We start from the raw sequence: 20,285 nt of genomic DNA on the forward strand, positions 1-20,285 counted from the left end.
TCCCCACGCAAATCACCCATGTGATTTGGCAGCTGGGTCAGGGGCTTTTCCCAACAGGCAGCCATCCCATTTCAGGAGCTAGGACAGCTTGCTCACACAGAAACAAACTGCTGGGTACCAGGCGCTCGCAGTGCCCAAGAGCCTTCCCCATTGTGTATAAATTCATGTAATACAAGCTGTTATAGACACAGTCTCAGTTTACCTCCCAGGAGCAACTGTATATACTCTCAACATGCTCAGTCCTTTTGGAAATCTTGCTAAGTTTTAGCTTCTGCAACATCCTACAGCTTGAACTCTAAGCCTAATTAGGCACCGTGAGGAAAACAAGAATTTCCATTTTATTATTCAATTCTGCCACTCTTTAATTTTACTGAATTACGACTGAGCTCTGCCATAAGAAACAGGAAAAAAGTATGTTCCATCCTCCTTTTTCTGGACCACTGTTTCATATATTTTAATCATAACTACTGTTACCCCTTTCCTTTCTTCGGACACAGTCCCAAGAATTTTAAGAACTTTGATATGAGATCTTCCATGCCTTCCCCAAGTGCTCACCTGTTTTGCAATAAGCTTTCTTGCATTAGGACCCTATTCATAGCGCAGTTTCTACCTTTGCATACATCATCTTTTCTGTGTATTCTTCTGTTTTTGGCTATACACACATCTCTCTACACCAGACTGAAGTTTTCCTGTGAACTTCTGGCACGGATATTGCTAACTTATGGCACTGTAAGGTATAGAAGTTGATTAAATTTTCCCCTTCAGTGATGTGTCAATTTGCACATCTTGATGCTGACTCGCAGAAGGACTTGAAATGAGCTAAATGAATGGGCCACATGGCAGCAAATGCATCTCTGTGGGTTTTTCCTCCAGTTTTAACTGTGATTTGCAAATTTTCTAATCATCTTCCTTCTCAGTCAACTCCTTTCCAAATCACAAATGTACAGGGAGGTCACCCACTGTGAGCTGTTTGTGATGAGATGTGATCATTTAATCCTCTGTTTTACCTTCTGTTTCCCAGCTAATTTTTAATTCATGCCATTTCTTTATCCTTCACTTGCTACAGCTTAGTTTTTTTCTGGTAACCTCATGCAAGACGTTTCAAAAGTCCTGTGAAACCTCTTGCTAACACGTTTTCTGTGAGCATGCAAGACACAGACACAGGAATGATGTCTAAGAGAGAGGCAACTGCAGGTTTCATGCTGACACAAAGCACCTTTGCAAATGGGAGAGAAGGTCAATCTTGCGTGCACCTATTCAGGTCCTTAGGGGGTTTCCAGTGTCCATCTTAAAGGTACATATGGGAAGCTTAGGCTCGCCTGTTCTTTTGCTGACCTTTTTCAGTTTCTTCTCCCCTTTTTCTCACTTTCCCAGTTTTTTAGGAGATAGCAATCATAATCCATGCTTCTCCTCACTTTCAGGACTCCCTGTGTCTGTAGGTTGAACCGAACTTCTGCAAGCATAGAGGAGCAGACCAGGAGAGACCAGGTGGGAATTCGCAGGTACTACTGAGAGTAGTAAACCCGCTCCTCTCCCTGCTGGAAACACCCGCCTGGAGCCATGTTAGGGCTACACTGCCTGTTTCCAGAGCTCTTTCACCAGTGCGTCTTGTGCTCAGCACACCTAGGTATTTCTCTCCATCATTCTGATGGGTGAGCTTGTGGCTTGTAGATGTGTGAAGTCTCACTCCCAGGCTGACAACTACAACTTATACAACTTATACTACCATAGCCATGAAGATGGTGAAGGGTTTAGAGGGGAAGCCATACGAGGAGTGGCTGAAGTCACTTGGTCTGTTCAGCCTGGAGAAGAGGAGACTGAGGGGAGACCTCATCACGGTCTACAGCTTCCTCACAAGGGGAAGAGGAGGGGCAGGTGCTGATCTCTTCTCCCTGACAACCAATGATAGGACCCGAGGGAAGGGCAGGAGGATATGCCGGGGAGGTTTAGGTTGGACATTAGGAAAAGGTTCTTCACCCAGAGGGTGGTGGAGCACCAGAACAGGCTCCCCTGGGAGGTGGTCATGGCGCCAAGCCTGACAACATTTAACAAGCATTTGGACAACACCCTCAGACACATGGAGTGAATCTTGGGGCTGTCCTATGCAGGGACAGGAGTTGGACTTGATGATCCTTGTGGGTCCCTTCCAGCTCAGGACATTCTATGATTGCATGATACTCGCTTCTGTCCCATTTCTACTACTCCCTTCCTCAAGTACTTTCTACACAGTGCCCCAAGCACCCCTCAACACTTAATATATTCAAAAAGCAAATTTAATCATGAAGTAGATGGAAAAGAGCATTTTCCACTACCCCCGAAGCCGCAGGCTTTCTTAAAATCCCAATCCACTACCTGTTATTTCAATCTTCCCTCTTGTTTAGGAACTGCATGTTTGCAACCAACACAACCCTTTCACACGTGAACATACACTTAAAATCTGGCAGCCCGTTGCTTTGTAACTCAGCAGTTTGTTCTAGCACGTCTTCTGACACTTCAGTCTTTAAAGAGAATACCTCGCCTTCATTACTAAGGAAAAAGCAAGCCTGTAGTAGGCGTATCCCTGACAGAGAAAGCTGGTATCAAGAAATTAAACTTCCCCAGGACGTACTTATCTTCCCTCTTTCATCTATTGACCCCTACTGATAGGGCAGAGGCCATGAAACTGGCTGTTCTTTATAAAAGACTGTCTTCTTCCAAAAAACTTCAGCTATTTGCTTTTTGAATGCTACTTCAGTGCTTCTCTCCCCGCACATTTGGACTCCTTTACTGATTTTGATGGGACAAATTTCCAAATTCTTAAGAGGTCAGTTTGGTTTTTTTGGTTTTTTTGCATCGTGATGCTTGGCCACATTGCTTTACTTCTGAGTTTAGGGCTTAGTTTAGAGCTTTTTATTGTTATTATAACAGTGCATTTGCCATTCTCAAGCTGTCTCCTGACATTGCATAAAAAAAAAAAAACAATTCCTCTCCCACACTGCCCGCAAAACCTTACCTACTATATAACGTGTGTGCCAAGACCAAGCATTTGATAACATCTCCTTGGGTTTCCCCTTAGCATGATGGTGAAGACCTGTACAGTAAAAACAACCGTTTGTACAAAGATCCTTTGAAAAGCAGACTTTGACCATTACTACAAAACAAAGGAGGTTCCTGGACTCTTTAAGCTGGTAGCAACTGTTTGAATTGCAAATATATTGTGTGCCCTGCCTCCTACGGGCAGAGCAGCTCCAGCCAGCCTGCTCTCTGCTGAAGGACATCCCTACGGCGGAAAAGGGAGAACACAACTACGTCAAAGCAATTCAAATGAAAGCCTTAATTTAGTAAAATTGTCTGAACTCCGTCTTTTAAGTACACTGTGCAGATGGCCCACTGTCAAAATCTGTATCTCACCCCACTAGCTGAAGCAGCAATAGCCTGAAAGTACCGTTGGAGATAATGAACGTGACGATATCCCAAGATACAGGTCATAGCCCCATTTGTGTCTCGAGGCTCTAAAAATCTGCTCTGTCTGTGAACCCGTTACGGCTGCAAGAGCTGGGCGTAGCGTTTCACGTGGGTGAAAGCCTGCCTCATCCTACCCGCGCAGGCACCAGCTTGTTCTTCTGCGGCTCCACGTTCCAGACTGCACCTCAGGGATGCTTAAAAGTAATTTATCATCCAACTAGGCACAGCATGGGCTTAGCAGCAGAAAGGGCCGACATCTCTACTTTGGTACAGGCACTGCTTTAAAGTTGCTGCCGCAGCTTAAAAGGAGAAACCGAGTAGCAATAGAGGCTCCTCCACATTTTCAGACTTGGAGCTTGAGCACACAAGGGCATCCGAGGCACACATTCATCCCCGTCCTCACGCTGCTACCTGAAATGTTACAGGCTCCTGCATATCACTGCTGGAGCCTTGCAAGATGAGAGCCGGACTAAAATGCGTCCATTCACTCTTTTTCCACACAAAATCAAGCTAGGAGGGAAACGGGGAGAAAGGAAGAGATCGGTTAAAAGGGCTGGCAGACCACATCGGAAAAGTGATTACCAACACAGGGAAGGGGATGGAAGGTCCTAAAGCCAGTTCTAAAGCAAGTTCTCCAATTTAGACAAGTTTCACCCCTTTTTTTGAAATTGGTATGTGAGCAAATCTCCTTTTCCTAAAGTTATTGCAAAATTACCTGAAGACAGCTTTGTAACTTATATTCCCTGTCAGAGAGAATACCTGCAAACTAAACACTACTTTATGTTAAAATGAGGGAGACCGAAAATATTCATACACAGGAACCTCACGGTTGCTGGGCTTTACCTGTGCAGTAGCTCCTGCCAGGTGAGAGAGGAATCGCTTGCAAAATCTTAGTGCTTCTCACAGAAACCGGCATGTTTTCTGCCAGTACCATCGTGTCCTGCCGCAAACCAAACCAAACCAAACCAAACCAAACCAAAGCTGTGCCAGAGGCAATTTCAGCACCTTTTTTGTATAGTTCCAACAAATGGTGGTACAGGTCAGCACTGGCTTTGACCTTCAGTGGGACACCAGCACTTCACCAGATCCTCACGGTAGCTCAGCGAGCCTCTTATTTTGCATTTTCTAGGGTAATGTGAAATATTCTTCTGCAAACTAAGTGCATATATACACCTTGACTGTTTTACAGGAAGAGTGTTTAAAGTAAACACAGTGTAATTAAAAGCCACACAGTGAATCTATTTTGTGTACTGCAGTCTTAGACAAGGCTGTTTCTAGCTATCAAACATTTTTATGTCTTTTAGAGACGGAGATTAAAATAGGCTTTAACATAATTGGAAGCAATGATCTAATACTTTCAGCTTAAAGGCAGCATTATTGTAGCTATAAAATAGGTGAGAATGCATTTAAATGCTGAATAGAACAGGTCTGTTAACTCTTGCTCAGGTTAAAGTACTAGTGTGTTTAAAAGACAGGCTATTTTTTTATAAGTGTATATAAAATCAATGATGACATTAAAAATAATAGTCACCAAGTCCCTTAAAAATGTTCAACAAGTGAAAAACTTAGGAAGATAAAGTTTTGCCTGGATCACATAGTTTAATAAGAACCAAACAAGTGGTAGAAATTTCTCACGTTGTTTATATTTGATACAAGCATATATACACTATTGTGTGCGCACTTAGAAAAATATAAATAAAACCCCCTCACATTTTCTTTAACAACAATTCTTTAAACGTAGCTAAGAACATTTTACTGAATGCTTATGTGCTAGGCATTATAGGAAAGCACCATAGTAAGAAAGCTTTGTATTTGAACTGAATTGCTATTCCTATTTAGGCCCTTGCTTGAAGCTAATACAACTGCCAGTAATCACATGAGATGTGAGGCAGGCCTGCTGTTAAACTGCACAGTCAACATCCCACCTCAGCGCGCTGGTTCCGAGCGGAGAAAAAGGATAAGAAACTAATATAAGCCAACTGTCAAAAAATTCAGTGGTTCATAACTCATTTTCAACCTGAATGAGAACAATGAAAACAAGTTGCTTTGCAGCAACCCAGTATCAAGGTTAAACTATGGATTTCTTTCCCACTCTCTATGAGCAGAATTCAAAGCAACAGTTCAGGTTTAAACCCAGGAAAAGTAGAGACATGTATACAGAGACTTAGTCTGAAGTTTTAAAAGTCTCCGTTTCACACGGAGGTGTCCACAGACTACCTAAACATACCTGACTGGTATAATCCAAAGATCCTACGCAAAATATTAACTTCTCAAACTGAAAACAATTCTTACAAAATTGAGTCCAGGCTTGACAAGTCTCTAATCAGGCCCCTGAAATCTGTAACACCCAGCAAAACATCACTGCTCACTGCCTTTGCTGCTAACATCTGAAAACCCCTGAAACTCATTAAGCGTTAAATCCCCTCAGGTTGCTGCATGGGATTGATCTGCCCTAATACTTAACAGAATGTAAAATATGTGCACAAGTCCTCCTTTGTATGCAGCAGGCATTTCCAAAACGCTGTTAGTCTCAAATATAGGCATCTAAAACTGGTCATAAATCACTTCCTGGAATTTTTTTTACTTCTTTTCATCAACAAGAAGGGAGCCTTAAGTGACTGGACTAGATTGTTGTGTCCAGAAATTATCAGAGGAAACCTACGCTAAAGATGGAAAAGAGCTAGAGTTTTGTCCAAATCCAGATCCACACCAGAGGCTGCTGGGATAAGAAAGGGATTTGGAAAGTGGAGGTAGACAGACTCCCAGGATGCAAGCTATTGCAGAAATTCCAGATGAGTACTGAGGGACGAGGGTGGTGATGGAAAAAAAAAAAACAAACCAAAAACATTTATAACGAGGAAAAAGATACGCAGACAGTTTTCTTCAGTTTAATATCAGGTGGTGTTATAAACTGCTAAAACCAGACATTTCACATTATTACACTTGATGCACCATAAAACACGTTTATGTTACAGTGTAAGATTCAATATTACAAAACTTGCAGAGAACTTCACACAGAAGTCTTTATTTTTTACCCCTTTTATTCACATCCAAACCCAATAATTCTTATCTGTGTACAAACGGAGTATTTTCTTCCATCTTCTACAACTGCTTTCCAACCAACCAGTTCTAAACATCAATACCAACACTGGTAGCGGAAAATCAACTAGAAAGTGCCACCACAGTCATTCACTCAAGACACACACACTTCTTGCTGGATAGCCGGTTGTGGGATTTTACTATCCTCTGTCTTTTCCTGCCCAGGAACCTGGCACACAGTCTTTCGTTTGAATAATCGTAGACTCAACCGTAACAAGTCGCTGTCCATTGCTGCAGAATTTGTATAAGTTTGTTTTGTTGCACCCTGTTCAAATTAAAAATGAAAAATAAAAAAAAAGAACTGAAAACAGTGGCTTTTAACATGCAAGCTGAGAAATTAACCTCAAGTACTCTCAATAATTAGAGGTTTAATCATACATATTCACTAGAAAAGACCTGGAGAATTAATGATTTTTCTATTAGCATGCAAGATCATAAAACATACTGTAGTGCAAAAAATGGCTAAAACGTATTTTCTTTCAATTTTATCTTGGAAGAACAGAATCTTATAATTCTTATAAAAGTACATGGAATCTCGAGCAGGAGAATTATTCAACAGTTGTCTTTGAAATTGTATTTTAACCAATTCTTTTTATTATGTATTCTCTAAATATAGAATATGTATCTCCAGAATTTAAATCCCAAAATGAGAAACAGCACCTACCTCTAGACTCAATCTTAAATTAACCTCTCATCCTAAGTAAAAAATAAACACCCTACAACCTCTTTAAATTAAAGTCTGTTCTCCATTATTTAAAGGACTAGGTCTACTCCAGAACACCAAACACAAAAATTATCTCCCTAGAGAAACGCTTTGCATAGTGAAATCTGTTTCCCCATTTTGACCGAGCACTGTGGACGAACCACTTGCCTTTTCATTCTTCATTAGCTGCTTACGAATTGCAGAATCCCTTCGAAAGCACAGCGCTTTACAGCAAGGACCCAGATTACTGAGAAGACCTGCTCTCTCTTCTTTTCGGAGAAGTGCAGCCATGTTCAAGGCCCCCAGTTCATGTTCAAAAAGGTTTTCTGCATCTAGAAAGAAATGATATTTGTAGATATCAACATACACGTTATTTTTGAACAGCAATATACCGTAATAGGAAATTCCTTGAAGTTTTACTGTTTGTATTTCTGCCTTCTAAACAATATCAAGGTTTGGAAAAAAAGGATATTGCAGTTTATAAAAAAAAAAACCAACACATAAATCCTTCACCATTTAAAGGGAAGGATGGGTACCCTTGTAGGTAGCTTCAGCACTGGAAAGCAATATTGAGACACCAATCACTGAGAGGCCTAACAATCAAGTGACAGCTCTTGGACAGAAGTAGGTATATCATTTATGGTCAGACACGTGTGATGAAAGGTGTTTACTACCAGCATTAATCAGAAAGTGGTCTAAGTTCCACTTCTCTGCAAGACATCAGATAACTGTACTAGTGTCAACATAGGGTTTGTATGGCTATGCAGAAGTGAAATATGACTATGTAGAATAATTCTTTTATCTATGGTGGATGAACCTGGAGAGCAAGTCAACAGATGCTAAGGAACTTCCCCCTCCTACCGGCTCATCTAAAGCATTTGTTAATAGTACTCAAAGTGGCAGGACTAGTCCTCTAATACATTTATCAGAAGAAACAGTGAGCAGCTGGAACACTTTAACCACTTTAACAAAAGATGTATCCTGAGGTGAGTCTTGTTCTGACAAGTCTGTTTCTACGAAATGCAGAAAAAGACAAAAAGAGTGCACATGGCTGGACCGCAGCTCATCGATTTATAACCCTTTAGAATAAATAGGAAGATTATGATATAATTGGCGAAAAAAAAAAAAAAAAGGGAAGGTATGTAGCTAAGTCCAATCCAGCCACCTCTATACAGTAAAACGTTTGGTGTTTAGCAGAGAATCTAACGCCTAACTAGAGACGCCAGCAAACCTGGGGAAAATTCAGCAGCTAAAAGCAAAGACTGCTACAGCAGTTTGGCAGAATGCACACAGAAGAGAACAAAGATGCATTTTTAAACGACTCAGAGAATTTGGATGAAGCTGAGTAAAACTAGTTTTTAAACAAGGTGAAAATAAACAAAAAAAAAAGTTACGTGAAATCAAGGGCAGGTTAAAGAGAACCGCACTGAAGTCATCAAGACAACCTCAATGGACAATCAACAACACAAACAAGTGACAAGACACAAAAAGGCCACTTCAAAGGTAACACTGACACCTTGTAGAGCCTGCCTAGGTGCCAGATACTGAGCATATCTGGCAACTAATCATGTCCATATCCTTAGAGGAAACAATTGCATATAACAGATAGAAGGCAAGTCAGCTACAAATCTCAATTCCGTCAGATACTACAGATTTTTGTTTCCAAAGAAAATGAATTTAAAAAAAACCCCACAACACTGAAACAAGCTATCGTTTCCTTTTTTTCTGCATTTCTTTGTATTACCAGAAACTTTTCATCCACAATAAGAACAAAGAAGGGAACACCAAACCCATGAATAAAAGAGGGAAACAAATTATACCACCATGAAGAAGTCCAAAGTGAAAACACTACATTTTCACTGTAACGCACAGTGGATATCTAGCTCAAAGTCATTCACTTTTCAGGGCACCATATTTGTGCCTTAGTTTAGTGGCAGTGTAATCACTATACAAGGAACCTTCACCTCAGCAGATTACAGAGGAAATGTGCATGCCTGAAAGCCTGCTGGCAGTTCCGCATGCAGCAACTTTGATGCGTGACAGACCGCACACACCAAAGGGAAATCAAAACACTTCAATCCCCCTTCCTCTCCAGTGCAAAGTTCTGCTGAATCTGAGTGCACTTCAGACAGCCCAGAGGCAGTGCTGGAGAGCCTCCTGTTATCACTACAGACTTTCTGTTTATTTCTAGAGAAGCATGCAAGGACTGCTGAGGTTATTTTGGGTATCATTTTAAATAGCCAGGTGGAGTGATTCTGCACTGCAGTTCCTGTTGCAAGGAATCCTTGGCAAGAAGCACTGAAGTACACAGCAAAATTAAAGCTTACAGGGAGAGAGACATAGTTCATACCTTTACTGTATCAGACAGTTTGCAAACTCAGGAAGACTCAATGTTGTAACAATTACATCAGTTATGTGAATTCTTAAGCATAAGAGATGAGATTTTTTTTTAAACTAGAAGAAAGCTAATACTGCATAGAAAGAGCTGCAAGTATTGCAGTGGGACATTTACAGTACTTACTAATACCAAGTACACACCTCAAATTATACTATCTATGATGCATTAAAAATGTTTGTGCTTAATTTGACTTTAAAAAAAAGTAGAAGCAGTAGCAACAGCCCACTATTAACAGTTATACAATTTAAATGGCTCAAGCAAGCAGTGACATTCATGGAGACTAACAAGACAACTGCATAAAGAATAATGTTGCAAAGAATTAAGAAGTATTGTTTCAAATTAGGATCTAGAATTCACAGAGTTAAAAAAAATCAGAAAAATCTGCTATTCCAGAAAAACAGGGGTTCCACAAATACTATTATTTATAAGCCATAATTTTCTCACATTTAGATCGTGGAATAATTTCCACAGAGATCTTATAGAAAGCACATGTTTCATAGTCCTAAAAAACCAATTCTACCATGCAAGTTGTTGCAAGCAGCTCAGCTGGTTCCTGGGATACCAAAAAGAAAAATCAGTATTCTCTCTCATGCAAAAACCCTCCTCACATTACAGATTTGTAGTAAACAGCACTGGTATAGTTCACGCCCATCCCATCTATCATGCATGTCTTGTGCCACACACTTTGTCCAAATGCCAGACCGTGTATTATTTAATTTCCCACTTCCAGCAGAGACATAATATACAAATGTCACTTAGCTCCTTCATTCTGACCCAAAAACTCCTATCTATACATTCTGGAGAGGATCCTCAGAGGGAAAATAAGAGGACATGCAGAGGACCTTCAGAGAAAATAAGAAATCTTATTTCTTTCTCGCAATATTACTGCTAATTCACTGCAGAAGATATTTAGCTCTCCAAAAAAATGCTGACACACTTTAGGCTAGGAAAGCATGAATGGTCTCACAAAAAGAATATTCCACTAGGATGAATTGTTTAGGCTATTATATTCAAGACCTCCTCACCGCTGCTGGGATTAAAACACTAATTTGACTGACATGCAGCTGTATTACATTCCTGTAATTTTCACACAATACTCATTACACACTTTCTATGGTCTTGAAACCTAAAATAATGAACTAATGCACATTTCATAAGGACTTCCATTAAGTACAAAAGACAGTTTAATCCCTGCAGAAACAGTTACCTTTAGGTTTTTCTAATGCTCTCTGGCAAGTCTCTTTAATTTTGGTGAAGAGTTCTGGTCCTGCCAATCGCTTGGAAATGCCAACTCTCAACATAACAGCACCTGGTGTGAATTTTAAGAGCGCAGCCCCAGGCTCCCGTGGTTCTTTTGGCTGCTTTGGCATAAGACTGGACCAATCAACATCTATGACATCCACAGGATCTGCAAAAACATTGACACAGAATGCGTTATCACATCATCATCCCTTACCACAGTTGATTAATTTCACATGCTGTGTACATCCCCGGCTCATAAAAGCAATATATATTAGATGAACATCATTCTGCAGTTCTTAAAGACAGATCCTTAGACACTTCAGGTAAGAACGTCAAAACTCACTTAGATTGGTGGAAAAAAGGAGCATACAAATATAACGGTTCTTGGATTAAAGAAAAAAACCCAAACAAACCCAAACCCTAATAGTCCGCTTCATTTTTCTTGCAACCCCTTCGTGGAAGGCTGCTCGGACCCTGCTTAGCCAGCAGATTTGGACACATCACTTAAGAATTCACAGAAGTCACAGTACAACTAAGTGTGCTATGACAGATCCAAATTAAATGGTTAAAAAGCAAGTATTACAACTCTGGATGCTGGATGGTTTTTTCAAAGGAGAGATACACTATTTATTGAACAACCATACAACTGTGCTTGTCTAATACGTTTACCACAGAAAATACGAACACTGATCATATAGCCCAGGTGACCCAACCGAACTTACAAGTAGAAGATTCCATGCTTCCCAGTGCATTTGGGAAGCATTCAAGCACGGATAGAATCTGTTCATAAAAATATCAGTTCCAAATAATGATCAAAACCAAATGGGATAAGTGAAAACATGTTTATAAAAACAAAAAGCTTACCCTTCTAGCTATAGAAAACAAGATAAATATTACTTCACAATACAGCTCCCAGTACTCTTTAGTTACCTCTATACTTCTCAGGCTTACCTGACTATTACAGAACAAATAAGAAATACTGAAGAACATACAAACTGCATTCTTAATTCAGAAATACTGTCAACATCACAATAGCATTACATGCAAACTGATCTTATCTTTATATTCAAATAATCATAAAGGGGGTTTGCTATACTTTTACCAGGCATCTTCTCATCCTCCTGTTGATCCTCCCGCTTTTCAGCATCACCTGCCAGAATTTCATCCAGTTCATCATCACTGATTGGCTCGTATTCTCCAGCACCAGACCCCAGTGACTGTACATCATCAATCTTTGCTTCATCTTCTCCTCCTACAGAGACAGATACATACTGTAGCTTTAAAGCAATCATTCTTGTCTTCTAAATATGCTTTAAGCAGCCTGAAAACAAAGAGGTTCAGCAAACTAAACTGTTAGTTTTTGGGGACAAGTATATTCAACATGAAAATAGGTATTAAACTCATGGAAACAGAGAAGTTATTTCTCCCATACACAATGCAGCAGTTTTAATTTTACATATCTCGGTCATTTTTTTTGGTGCAGTATTAGTCGAACTGCACATAAAAGGCCATATTCAAAAGAAACATATGTTGATTATCTGATAATCTGATGCGTAGTTAATAATACAGATCTCAGTGCCAAAAAGTCTTTCAGATGCTTTTGCACATGAGTCCAAACTCAGGATTGAGTCCAAACTCAGGATTCAGTCCAAAGGCTCTATGAGAGAAAGAAGTAACAAAACCTCAAAATATAAGAAGGTGCAAGATATCCTGAATGAAGCAATTATTCACAGAGTTTTAGATTCTTTGTGGAAGTCACAAGAAGAGCTTTTAGAAAGCCATGCCAAACTTCTTCAGTTATTGTTACACTCCTATCCATCCATGTACTATATGCATATACACAAATACCTGTGCTGTATGTGTAAACATGTTCCTTAAAACCTGTAAATACAAGACACTCAAACATTGCATTTTGCAGTTCATGAAAGGAACATCTGAAGGTATTCTCTTACCTCCAAGACTGAAAGATCAATATATATACAGTATTCAAGCATTCTGAAACCCTACTGCTCTAAACTCAGGCTTTCTTAGGGTTCTCTGCCATGGTACTTGCAATGAGTTGTGCCATACAAACTAGACAATTTACAGGGGTCCTCCCCTGTAGATGACTATTCTAATATCTTCCAGCTCCCTTATCCAGAAAGGAAACTGCCTGCCTCCATTTTAAGTTGCCCTCAATTTTTTTTTGCTTGCCTTTGTAAAAGCTACAGAGGAGAAAGAAAAAAAAAAAAAAAGAAAGAAATCACCTCAACTAACCTCAAAATCAGTATGGAAAAAGTAAAAGACATGTTAGTAGAGCATAAATTAACTACTCAGACCGCCTGGCAGTGCTTTGGAGGAAGCATATAGCATCTTGGGCATTATTTAAGCCCACTCCTAGAGCAAACACATTAAGGATCAAGACATTACAATAATTTAGTAATTACATCCTCACACATTTTGTTAGACAATATACTACAGTAATTTGTCCAACTAAATACCAGATACCTCCTTAATATCATCAGATTTGGAAACTGTATTTAGTTTTCAAAAAAGTTTTTCTTTTTTAAAAGGAAAATAAGGCGATCTATACTAGATTTCATTTTGTGTCTTACAATTTTAAATATTCACTGCCTGTATGATCCATCTTCTGCCTCCACAATGATCTAGCGGATACACTAGCTCAGCATAACTATGTGCTTGGACAGCACAGATGAACCATTAAAAAAAAAAAACAACACTGTATGAAGTCATTAAAAATAATAATGCATAGTTCTCAATACATGATTAAAAAAGATTACTTTCTCAATTTTGAATTTCAAATCAAAGTTTGATAATTTCTAGATTATAATCCGTCACTACCTTTATTGCTTTTTTGCAGAAATCTACTTTTATATTAATTCTGCATTAAAAACATGACACGCTAGTCAGCTAAAAGGAACAATGTAAACAGGAGTAATAAAGTAATGAAAGACAATAAAGTACACTAAACCTTAGAAAATCATAAACATGCTATATGTAGTATCCTTTACTAAAACGGAATGCCATCTAATATTTTACAAAAGACATTTATTTTTCTAAAAAAAATAATACTAAATATACCATAACTTCCTACCGATGATAATTTTCAGAGAATTTAGAATGCAACCTTTGAAAAATACACAAAAGAATACACATTAAAACACTTACAAGAAGTCTGCTGAAAGGCTAGGCCTAAGAACACATTTAATATCCATAGCCTGTTTAGTTACAGGTGCCCTCTTGGAAACAGATAACGTACCTAGGAATGGCCTTTCACCAACTCTTTTCTGAAGTTACCACATTGTACTCTCAGATTTATTGCAGCATTCCTTCCTCTAGCTTAAAAATCACTGAATTCTGTCCATTACAGCAAGACAGAGCAGACTTTCCCATGCTGGCTCAAAATACTATCTTTGACAAGTGCTTCCACTCCAAAGATAACCTCCTTAAATGGAATTTTCTCAATTGTACCAGTCAACCCTAATGACCACTTTGTGAGCAATCAGGTAGGAGATATAATAAGTAATAAATAATAAATATTCCTCATCATCCTCTCCAGACATTTGATTTAACAGCCCAAATTAACAATAAACACCACAGATAATTCTTATTAAGAATGCAAATATAATGAGACAATGTCCTGTTATCTTGTGTAAAACTACAAAAGCTTAATTCATTTGTTTCTCTTTCTGCTTCTGAAGACTATGGACTTCAGGCCTTACCATCCCAAACATCCAAAAATTCCAAATCTTACGATGCTTTTTTTCCTCTCAACAGATTTTAGAGAAGAAAACTCCTGCAGTTACCAAAAAAACCCAACTTGCTGAACATAACCGTAACGTACATCAGTTACTCTGGATTTAGACTCTTGCTTCTTTCACGTTGTTGATACAAGTTATAAGTACTTCCCAAACTCCCTATCCGTGCAAAGCTCAAGCTGTCTAATCCCTGTGACAAACTCTTAAGAGTTTGCCAGTGTTTGCCCCTTACTGACTTTATTTATTAATCCTAAGCACGTTTCCTCCAGTACCATTAGGGCGAGCAAACTGAAGCTGCATTTAATAAGATTACCTCAGGAAAGCCATTTTTGGACTGTTGTGCCAAGCCATACATATGTTTCACCTACTAAACAGACAATCATTTCTATGATAATTGGGCTCTGCAGAAGAATACTCCAAAGAACAGTTCCAAGTCAACACTCATTTTTTTCACTCATTACCTGTCACTTCCAAACTAAGAAATAGATCTTATAATGATATAACAAGGCAATCAAATGGTGTTATTCTTTAGCAAACTACGTATTCAGAAACGTTACACCTTGGCGAAATTATACCTCAGATCATTTGTTTCTTTGCCTCAAGACTCAACAAATAACACTAACACAACTAACACTAAGAGATGCTCATCAGAATTCTCTCTTATTGTGTCTGCTTCCACAATAGAGAAGCTGGAGCCAATATGCCTTTCAGTAGAAAATTATTCTAATATAGCTCAGTTCAGCACTATACTAAAAGGCAAAGAATAAAATATTTGACCGTCCAGGTTCTTGCCCAGAATATCTCACCTTCCAAACTCTCTACCTTTTCGGCCTCATTTCCATCTTCAAAACCTTGTAAAGGTCCTAAATCTTTGTCTGTTCTTTCCTTCTCTGAAGCCACTGAATCCCGACAAACACCATCAAATTCCTTTTCGTGATCTCTGTCCAGCTTCGTTTCACTGTGTTTTGTTGATTCTTTTTGAGAGATGTCAAGAGTTCTGTCTCTCTCTCTTTCGGCAGTATCAGGTAGTTGTCTGTCTCTCTCTCTATCCAGCTCCCGTCTTTTCTCCCTCTCCCTCTCTCGTTCTCTGAGTCTCTCTCGTTCCCTGCTCCTCGGCCAGTCTTTGTCAACATCTCGGTCCCAGTCTCTCTGTCTTCCCTCTCTCCTCTCTCTCTCTCGTTCTCGATCATGGTCATGTCGATCTCGCTCCTGAAGCCTTTCCCTGCTATCAAAGGACCCAGATCTGGAATGGACCTGACGATCTGATTCAGGAGAACTTCTTCTTGAACTGTGGCTTCTTGAATCTTGACGATCTGAAAAAAATATTTTAAATATATGCGTGACTACAGCACGTAAATGTAATACCATTTTACTAAACCAAAGCATTTTAAAGATTCAGGTATGAAAATGTACTTCTCAAAAGCATCATCTTCAAATTAATAATGCCTTCAGATTGTCTATAGATTTACCTTTACGTAAAAACATAAGGTATTTCTCCCACTCCCAAAAAAGATTTTTCGTGGCTACTTTCTACTATGACAGAAGCCAAACTGAAGGTACATCATTTTAACTCAGAAATTTAGGCAAGGGAAGCGGGGGAGAGGGACAAAAAAAAAAAGGAATCATCTTAAAATTCAAAATTTTCAAAACATGTCTTCTAAAAGCTAGGAATGCCTTGGCTAGCAAATGATAAATTCAGAAAAATAATTTCAGGCATGTAACCATAAGGAGAACAGGGAGACAAAGTGCTCTAGGAGGAAGATATTTTCCTACTGATGCTGTTTAAATTTTAAACCATTTTACCCGTTTTTGTTTGTTTGTTTTTTACAGGAATTACACAAATAAAACCAGTCAATTGTGATTATTTTCATTTGCAACCAAGATGATTTCCATATGCATTAAAAGTATGCCTAACAGGAACCATGACAGATTTACCTCAGTGAAAATAGCTCCTGAGATGACAATGGATCTCTCTCCCAGAGAGAAGAGACACTTTCATTTTGCATAGATTTCAGAATTTCCATATCAAAATGAATGTTAATAATGAATTTAAGAACATTATTTAGATGATAAAACTATCTCAATGTTCTGTTAGCACAAGCATTTTCTCTATGAGTTTTTTTTGTCCTACAGATTACTTTATTTCCCAGGCAGCATTAACTGAATCTGACTGAATGTTTTGGTGTAAACAAAGTGGTAATCCTGCCCGCTGAGGATCAGCTTTTCAAATATGGTAACACTTGCAGGAATCTTAATTCACTCGTTCTACAGTGAACGGCAGAGAGCACCTCCCTCTCCCTTCACACTAATTACAAATCAAAAGAGCATACAGCCATGCAAGAATGATTTGGGATTTGTACCTTTGTACTTTTATACAGAACGATAGGTCAGTCTCACTAAAATGTATCTTATTACCTGAAGATGTGCTGCGACTGGGTTCCCCTCGTTTCAACTGATCAATTCTGGATTTCCGTTCCCCAGTGATTTCTAAGCTCTTCTTCTCTCTGTCCCTGTCCCTATCCCTGTCTCTAGAGCTACTGTGCAGGATCCTCTTCCGTCCAGTCTGGTCATCTCCACTGCGATGAGCTGACTCATTGGAAGGGGATCTGAGTCTGCTTGAGGCATGGCTTCGATTGCTACCAAGGCTGCTGCTGCGCTTCTGATCTACAGGTTTACGGTGTGGTCCATCATCTATAGTAACATGAGGGGCTTCCACCTTTTCACCCCTCGTCCTGTGACTTTTTCTATGGGAGTCCTCAGTGCTTCTTTCTGGAACAACAATGTCACCACGTTCAGGAACATCTTCATCTGACCAGTCACTAAATGTCGTATCTTCTCTTTTTTGGGGGACTTCTGCCACAGCTTTCTCAGGCGGTGCTTCAACCAGTTCTTCTTTTGTTACAGGCGGGGTTCTTGGGCCTTTCTTCTTTTTATGATGTGGAACAATTTCTTCATCAGAAACTTCAGAATCACCCTTGGACCGCTTCCGCTTTTTCTCTACATTTTTCTTTTTTTGACCTTTCTTGGGTGAAAAGACCTGGCTTTCCTCAGTCGTTGATTCATTAGCATACCTTTCCACCCCACTGTCATCATCTTTTTTCTTCTTTGTGGCCTTTTTCTGTACCTTAGACTTCTTCTTGCTGTCATCATGCATTCTATCAGAAGCATCTCTTTCTTCAGAGGGACGGTGTCCAAGATTTTCCTGAACCCTGGACCGGGAGCCTTCTGAAGTATCTGGTTGCTCTCTTTGCTTATCTGCTGAAGAAACCCTCTCTTTAAACTCTGGTTCTTCATAACGCCGGGAGCTTTCCTTTCTGTCCGATTTTCGCTCTTCTTCTTTCCAGCGACTCTGCCTCTCTTCTGTAACATGAGAGGGGCTCAGTGACCGGGATTCCTGTGGCCGCACAACCTGGCTCAGAAGTCTGTGCTTTTCATCTACAAAATGGGAAAAAGGATGTACTTGTATTGTTTAGGAAGGAGAACAGGTGAACATTTGGTATCTTGTGCATGCTGAAAATTGTCAATCAAAACAAATAATCCATTATTTCAGTTACATTTCTTAAGTTTTTCTACTGCTGCAGCAGCAACAGACTATTTCCAATTTGGTAAAAATGCATCTTAAACAACAGATGTGGAAGCCACTATCACCTGGCAGACGTAACATATAGCGACAAAATGAAGACAAGAAGACAAACATATGGATTAAGAAAAATGGTGTTGCTTATAAAAGTAAGGGGAGGAGGACACTTATAAAAGCTTGCCCCATGTTTTTTCTATTTAAGATTGCAAGTTATTTTCCATAGGCAGAGGGTAAGCTGGATCCTGCTGCAGAGATAGCCAACTGCTACTTACTTTTATCATCTCCGCTGTTGTAAGCATCACTATCAGGAGAGTGCTCACGGCGACGTTTGGGTGACTGACGAGGACTTGGACTGCTTTCATTTCTGTGACGCTTCCTGCAGAACAAACATGTACAGTCAAATTTCTTCAGGATTCTTTAAAGAAAACATTCAATAATTGAGTTTATCATCAGTACAATCCTTGAAGTCTAAGCACTTCATAGAGAAGACAACACATCTAAGGATGCCAGGAAGTTTTGTAGTTTTCTAAGTTGTTATTCCAAAACTTCAAGTATGATCAATTTTCTCATCATATTGTAAGATACCTTAAACTAAAACTCTAACACTTAAGACAACTACCTTTTTAGCAAAAAGTTATGGAAGACTCTTAAGATCATTTTTTTCCTGTGGCAATGATCCTTGTGTGGGTTGACCTCAGCTGGCAGCTAAGCCCCCACCTAGACACCTGCTCACTTCTCCCCCAGTGGGAGGGGGCAGAGCCCATACTAGATTTAGAGGAATCCACAATTCTCTGACACAGAAGCTACTAATTACTTCCAAGCAAAGCAGCCATTCAGGACAACACTCTTTTGCTTATCATTGATGGAACAATGAGAATTTTATTGTACTAAATGAAAAAAGAAAAAGAATCAGCGCTACACACTTAAAGGAAGCACCACATACTCAGGGTATTGTTCACACCTTCACTGGTAGCCTTCTGGTATTGAAAATTTAGTAGTGCAAAGGGTAATGTATGTTCTACAGAAATTTAATGAATGAAGGCATGAATCCTGACCCAGTTAGCTGCTATTTGACTTTCCAAGCTGCAAAAGGTACCACAGTCCGCTATTATGCTTCCCAGAATGCCTGCATTATTAAAGACAAGGCCACGCAAATATAGTTAGAAGGGAAAATTACATGGTCTGACTCAATTGTTAGCTCCTGAGTAGTTCTACGATTCTGCACTAACAAAGCATCAGATTAATTTCACTAGCATAGTACTGATTTTGGGGTCACCAGTATGTGCCACACAGATGCAGGGGAGACATGGCTCAAGACCAGGCCCCTGCATAAACAGGATATCTTCCTCCTTATGATACTCCCCTACTTACTAACTTACTGAAACCAACAGTAAAAGACTGCCTTTTTTTTTTTTTCTTTTTTTTTAACCAAAGTAACATTTAGATCAACTCACTTGGATTTTCTTTCCTCATGGACATCTCTTGAACTTCTTTCTTCTCTGATATCTTCTCTCTTATCCCTGCGGTCTTCCCTTCCTTTTTCTTTGTCATCCCAGTCTCTCTGGCGGTCTCTTTCTTTATCCCTGTCCCGACCTCTCTCCCTTTCTCGTTCCCGCTCTCGATCTCTTTCGCGCTCTCGCTCCCTTTCTCGTTCCTCCCGCTCTCTCTCTCGCTCCTTCTCCCTCTCTCTCTCTCGTTCCCTTTCCCTGTCATGGTCCCTGTCTCGGTCACGCTCACGGTCCCTGTCCTTGTCCCGCTCTCTCTCCCTCTCCCGCTCCCGAGCACGATCTCGTTCCAGCTCTCTTTCCTTCTCCCTTTCTCTTTCCCGGTCTCTCTCTCTTTCCCTCTCTCGGTCCCTCTCCCTTTCTCGCTCTCTCTCCCGGGCCCTTTCATCTCTCCTATCATCAGACCGATCTACCCTTCGCTCTTCTCTTCTTTCATCCCGCTCGAGGTCATCACTTCGTCCTTGATGTCGTACCGGTGAGCTTGCTCTCTGATCTGTGAAGAGAGGCAGGTTTGATTACTAAGTGCTAAAGGGACATACGCCGCTTCCACTACACT

General features: G+C 39.8%; 1 protein-coding gene across 14 annotated transcripts in view; it reads right to left on the reverse strand.

The window, feature by feature from the left end:
• Positions 1 to 6,316: 6,316 nt before the first annotated feature.
• The window catches only part of ZC3H13 (zinc finger CCCH-type containing 13), a 49,604-nt gene continuing 35,635 nt past the window's right edge, over positions 6,317 to 20,285 (reverse strand). For 10 of the 14 annotated variants that reach the window (XM_087756215.1, XM_087756221.1, XM_087756216.1 and 7 more), the window contains 8 exons: positions 19,679 to 20,222; positions 18,497 to 18,600; positions 17,060 to 18,079; positions 15,451 to 15,957; positions 11,983 to 12,138; positions 10,852 to 11,052; positions 7,415 to 7,578; positions 6,317 to 6,808 (listed from right to left, as the gene is read on the reverse strand). In XM_087756215.1, coding sequence (XP_087612341.1) covers positions 6,638 to 6,808; positions 7,415 to 7,578; positions 10,852 to 11,052; positions 11,983 to 12,138; positions 15,451 to 15,957; positions 17,060 to 18,079; positions 18,497 to 18,600; positions 19,679 to 20,222 — 2,867 coding nt within the window. In that variant the 3' untranslated portion in view covers positions 6,317 to 6,637. Of the gene's footprint in view, positions 6,809 to 7,414; positions 7,579 to 10,851; positions 11,053 to 11,982; positions 12,139 to 15,450; positions 15,958 to 17,059; positions 18,080 to 18,496; positions 18,601 to 19,678; positions 20,223 to 20,285 lie in introns of those variants that run through there. The other 4 variants (XM_087756226.1, XM_087756213.1, XM_087756224.1 and 1 more) reach the window with 3 other exon arrangements.

This window comes from Nipponia nippon, unplaced genomic scaffold (assembly GCF_047370975.1).
Source record: "Nipponia nippon isolate SJK-2023a ecotype South Korea unplaced genomic scaffold, ASM4737097v1 scaffold_2, whole genome shotgun sequence".
In the NCBI taxonomy this organism is placed as follows: domain Eukaryota; kingdom Metazoa; phylum Chordata; class Aves; order Pelecaniformes; family Threskiornithidae; genus Nipponia; species Nipponia nippon.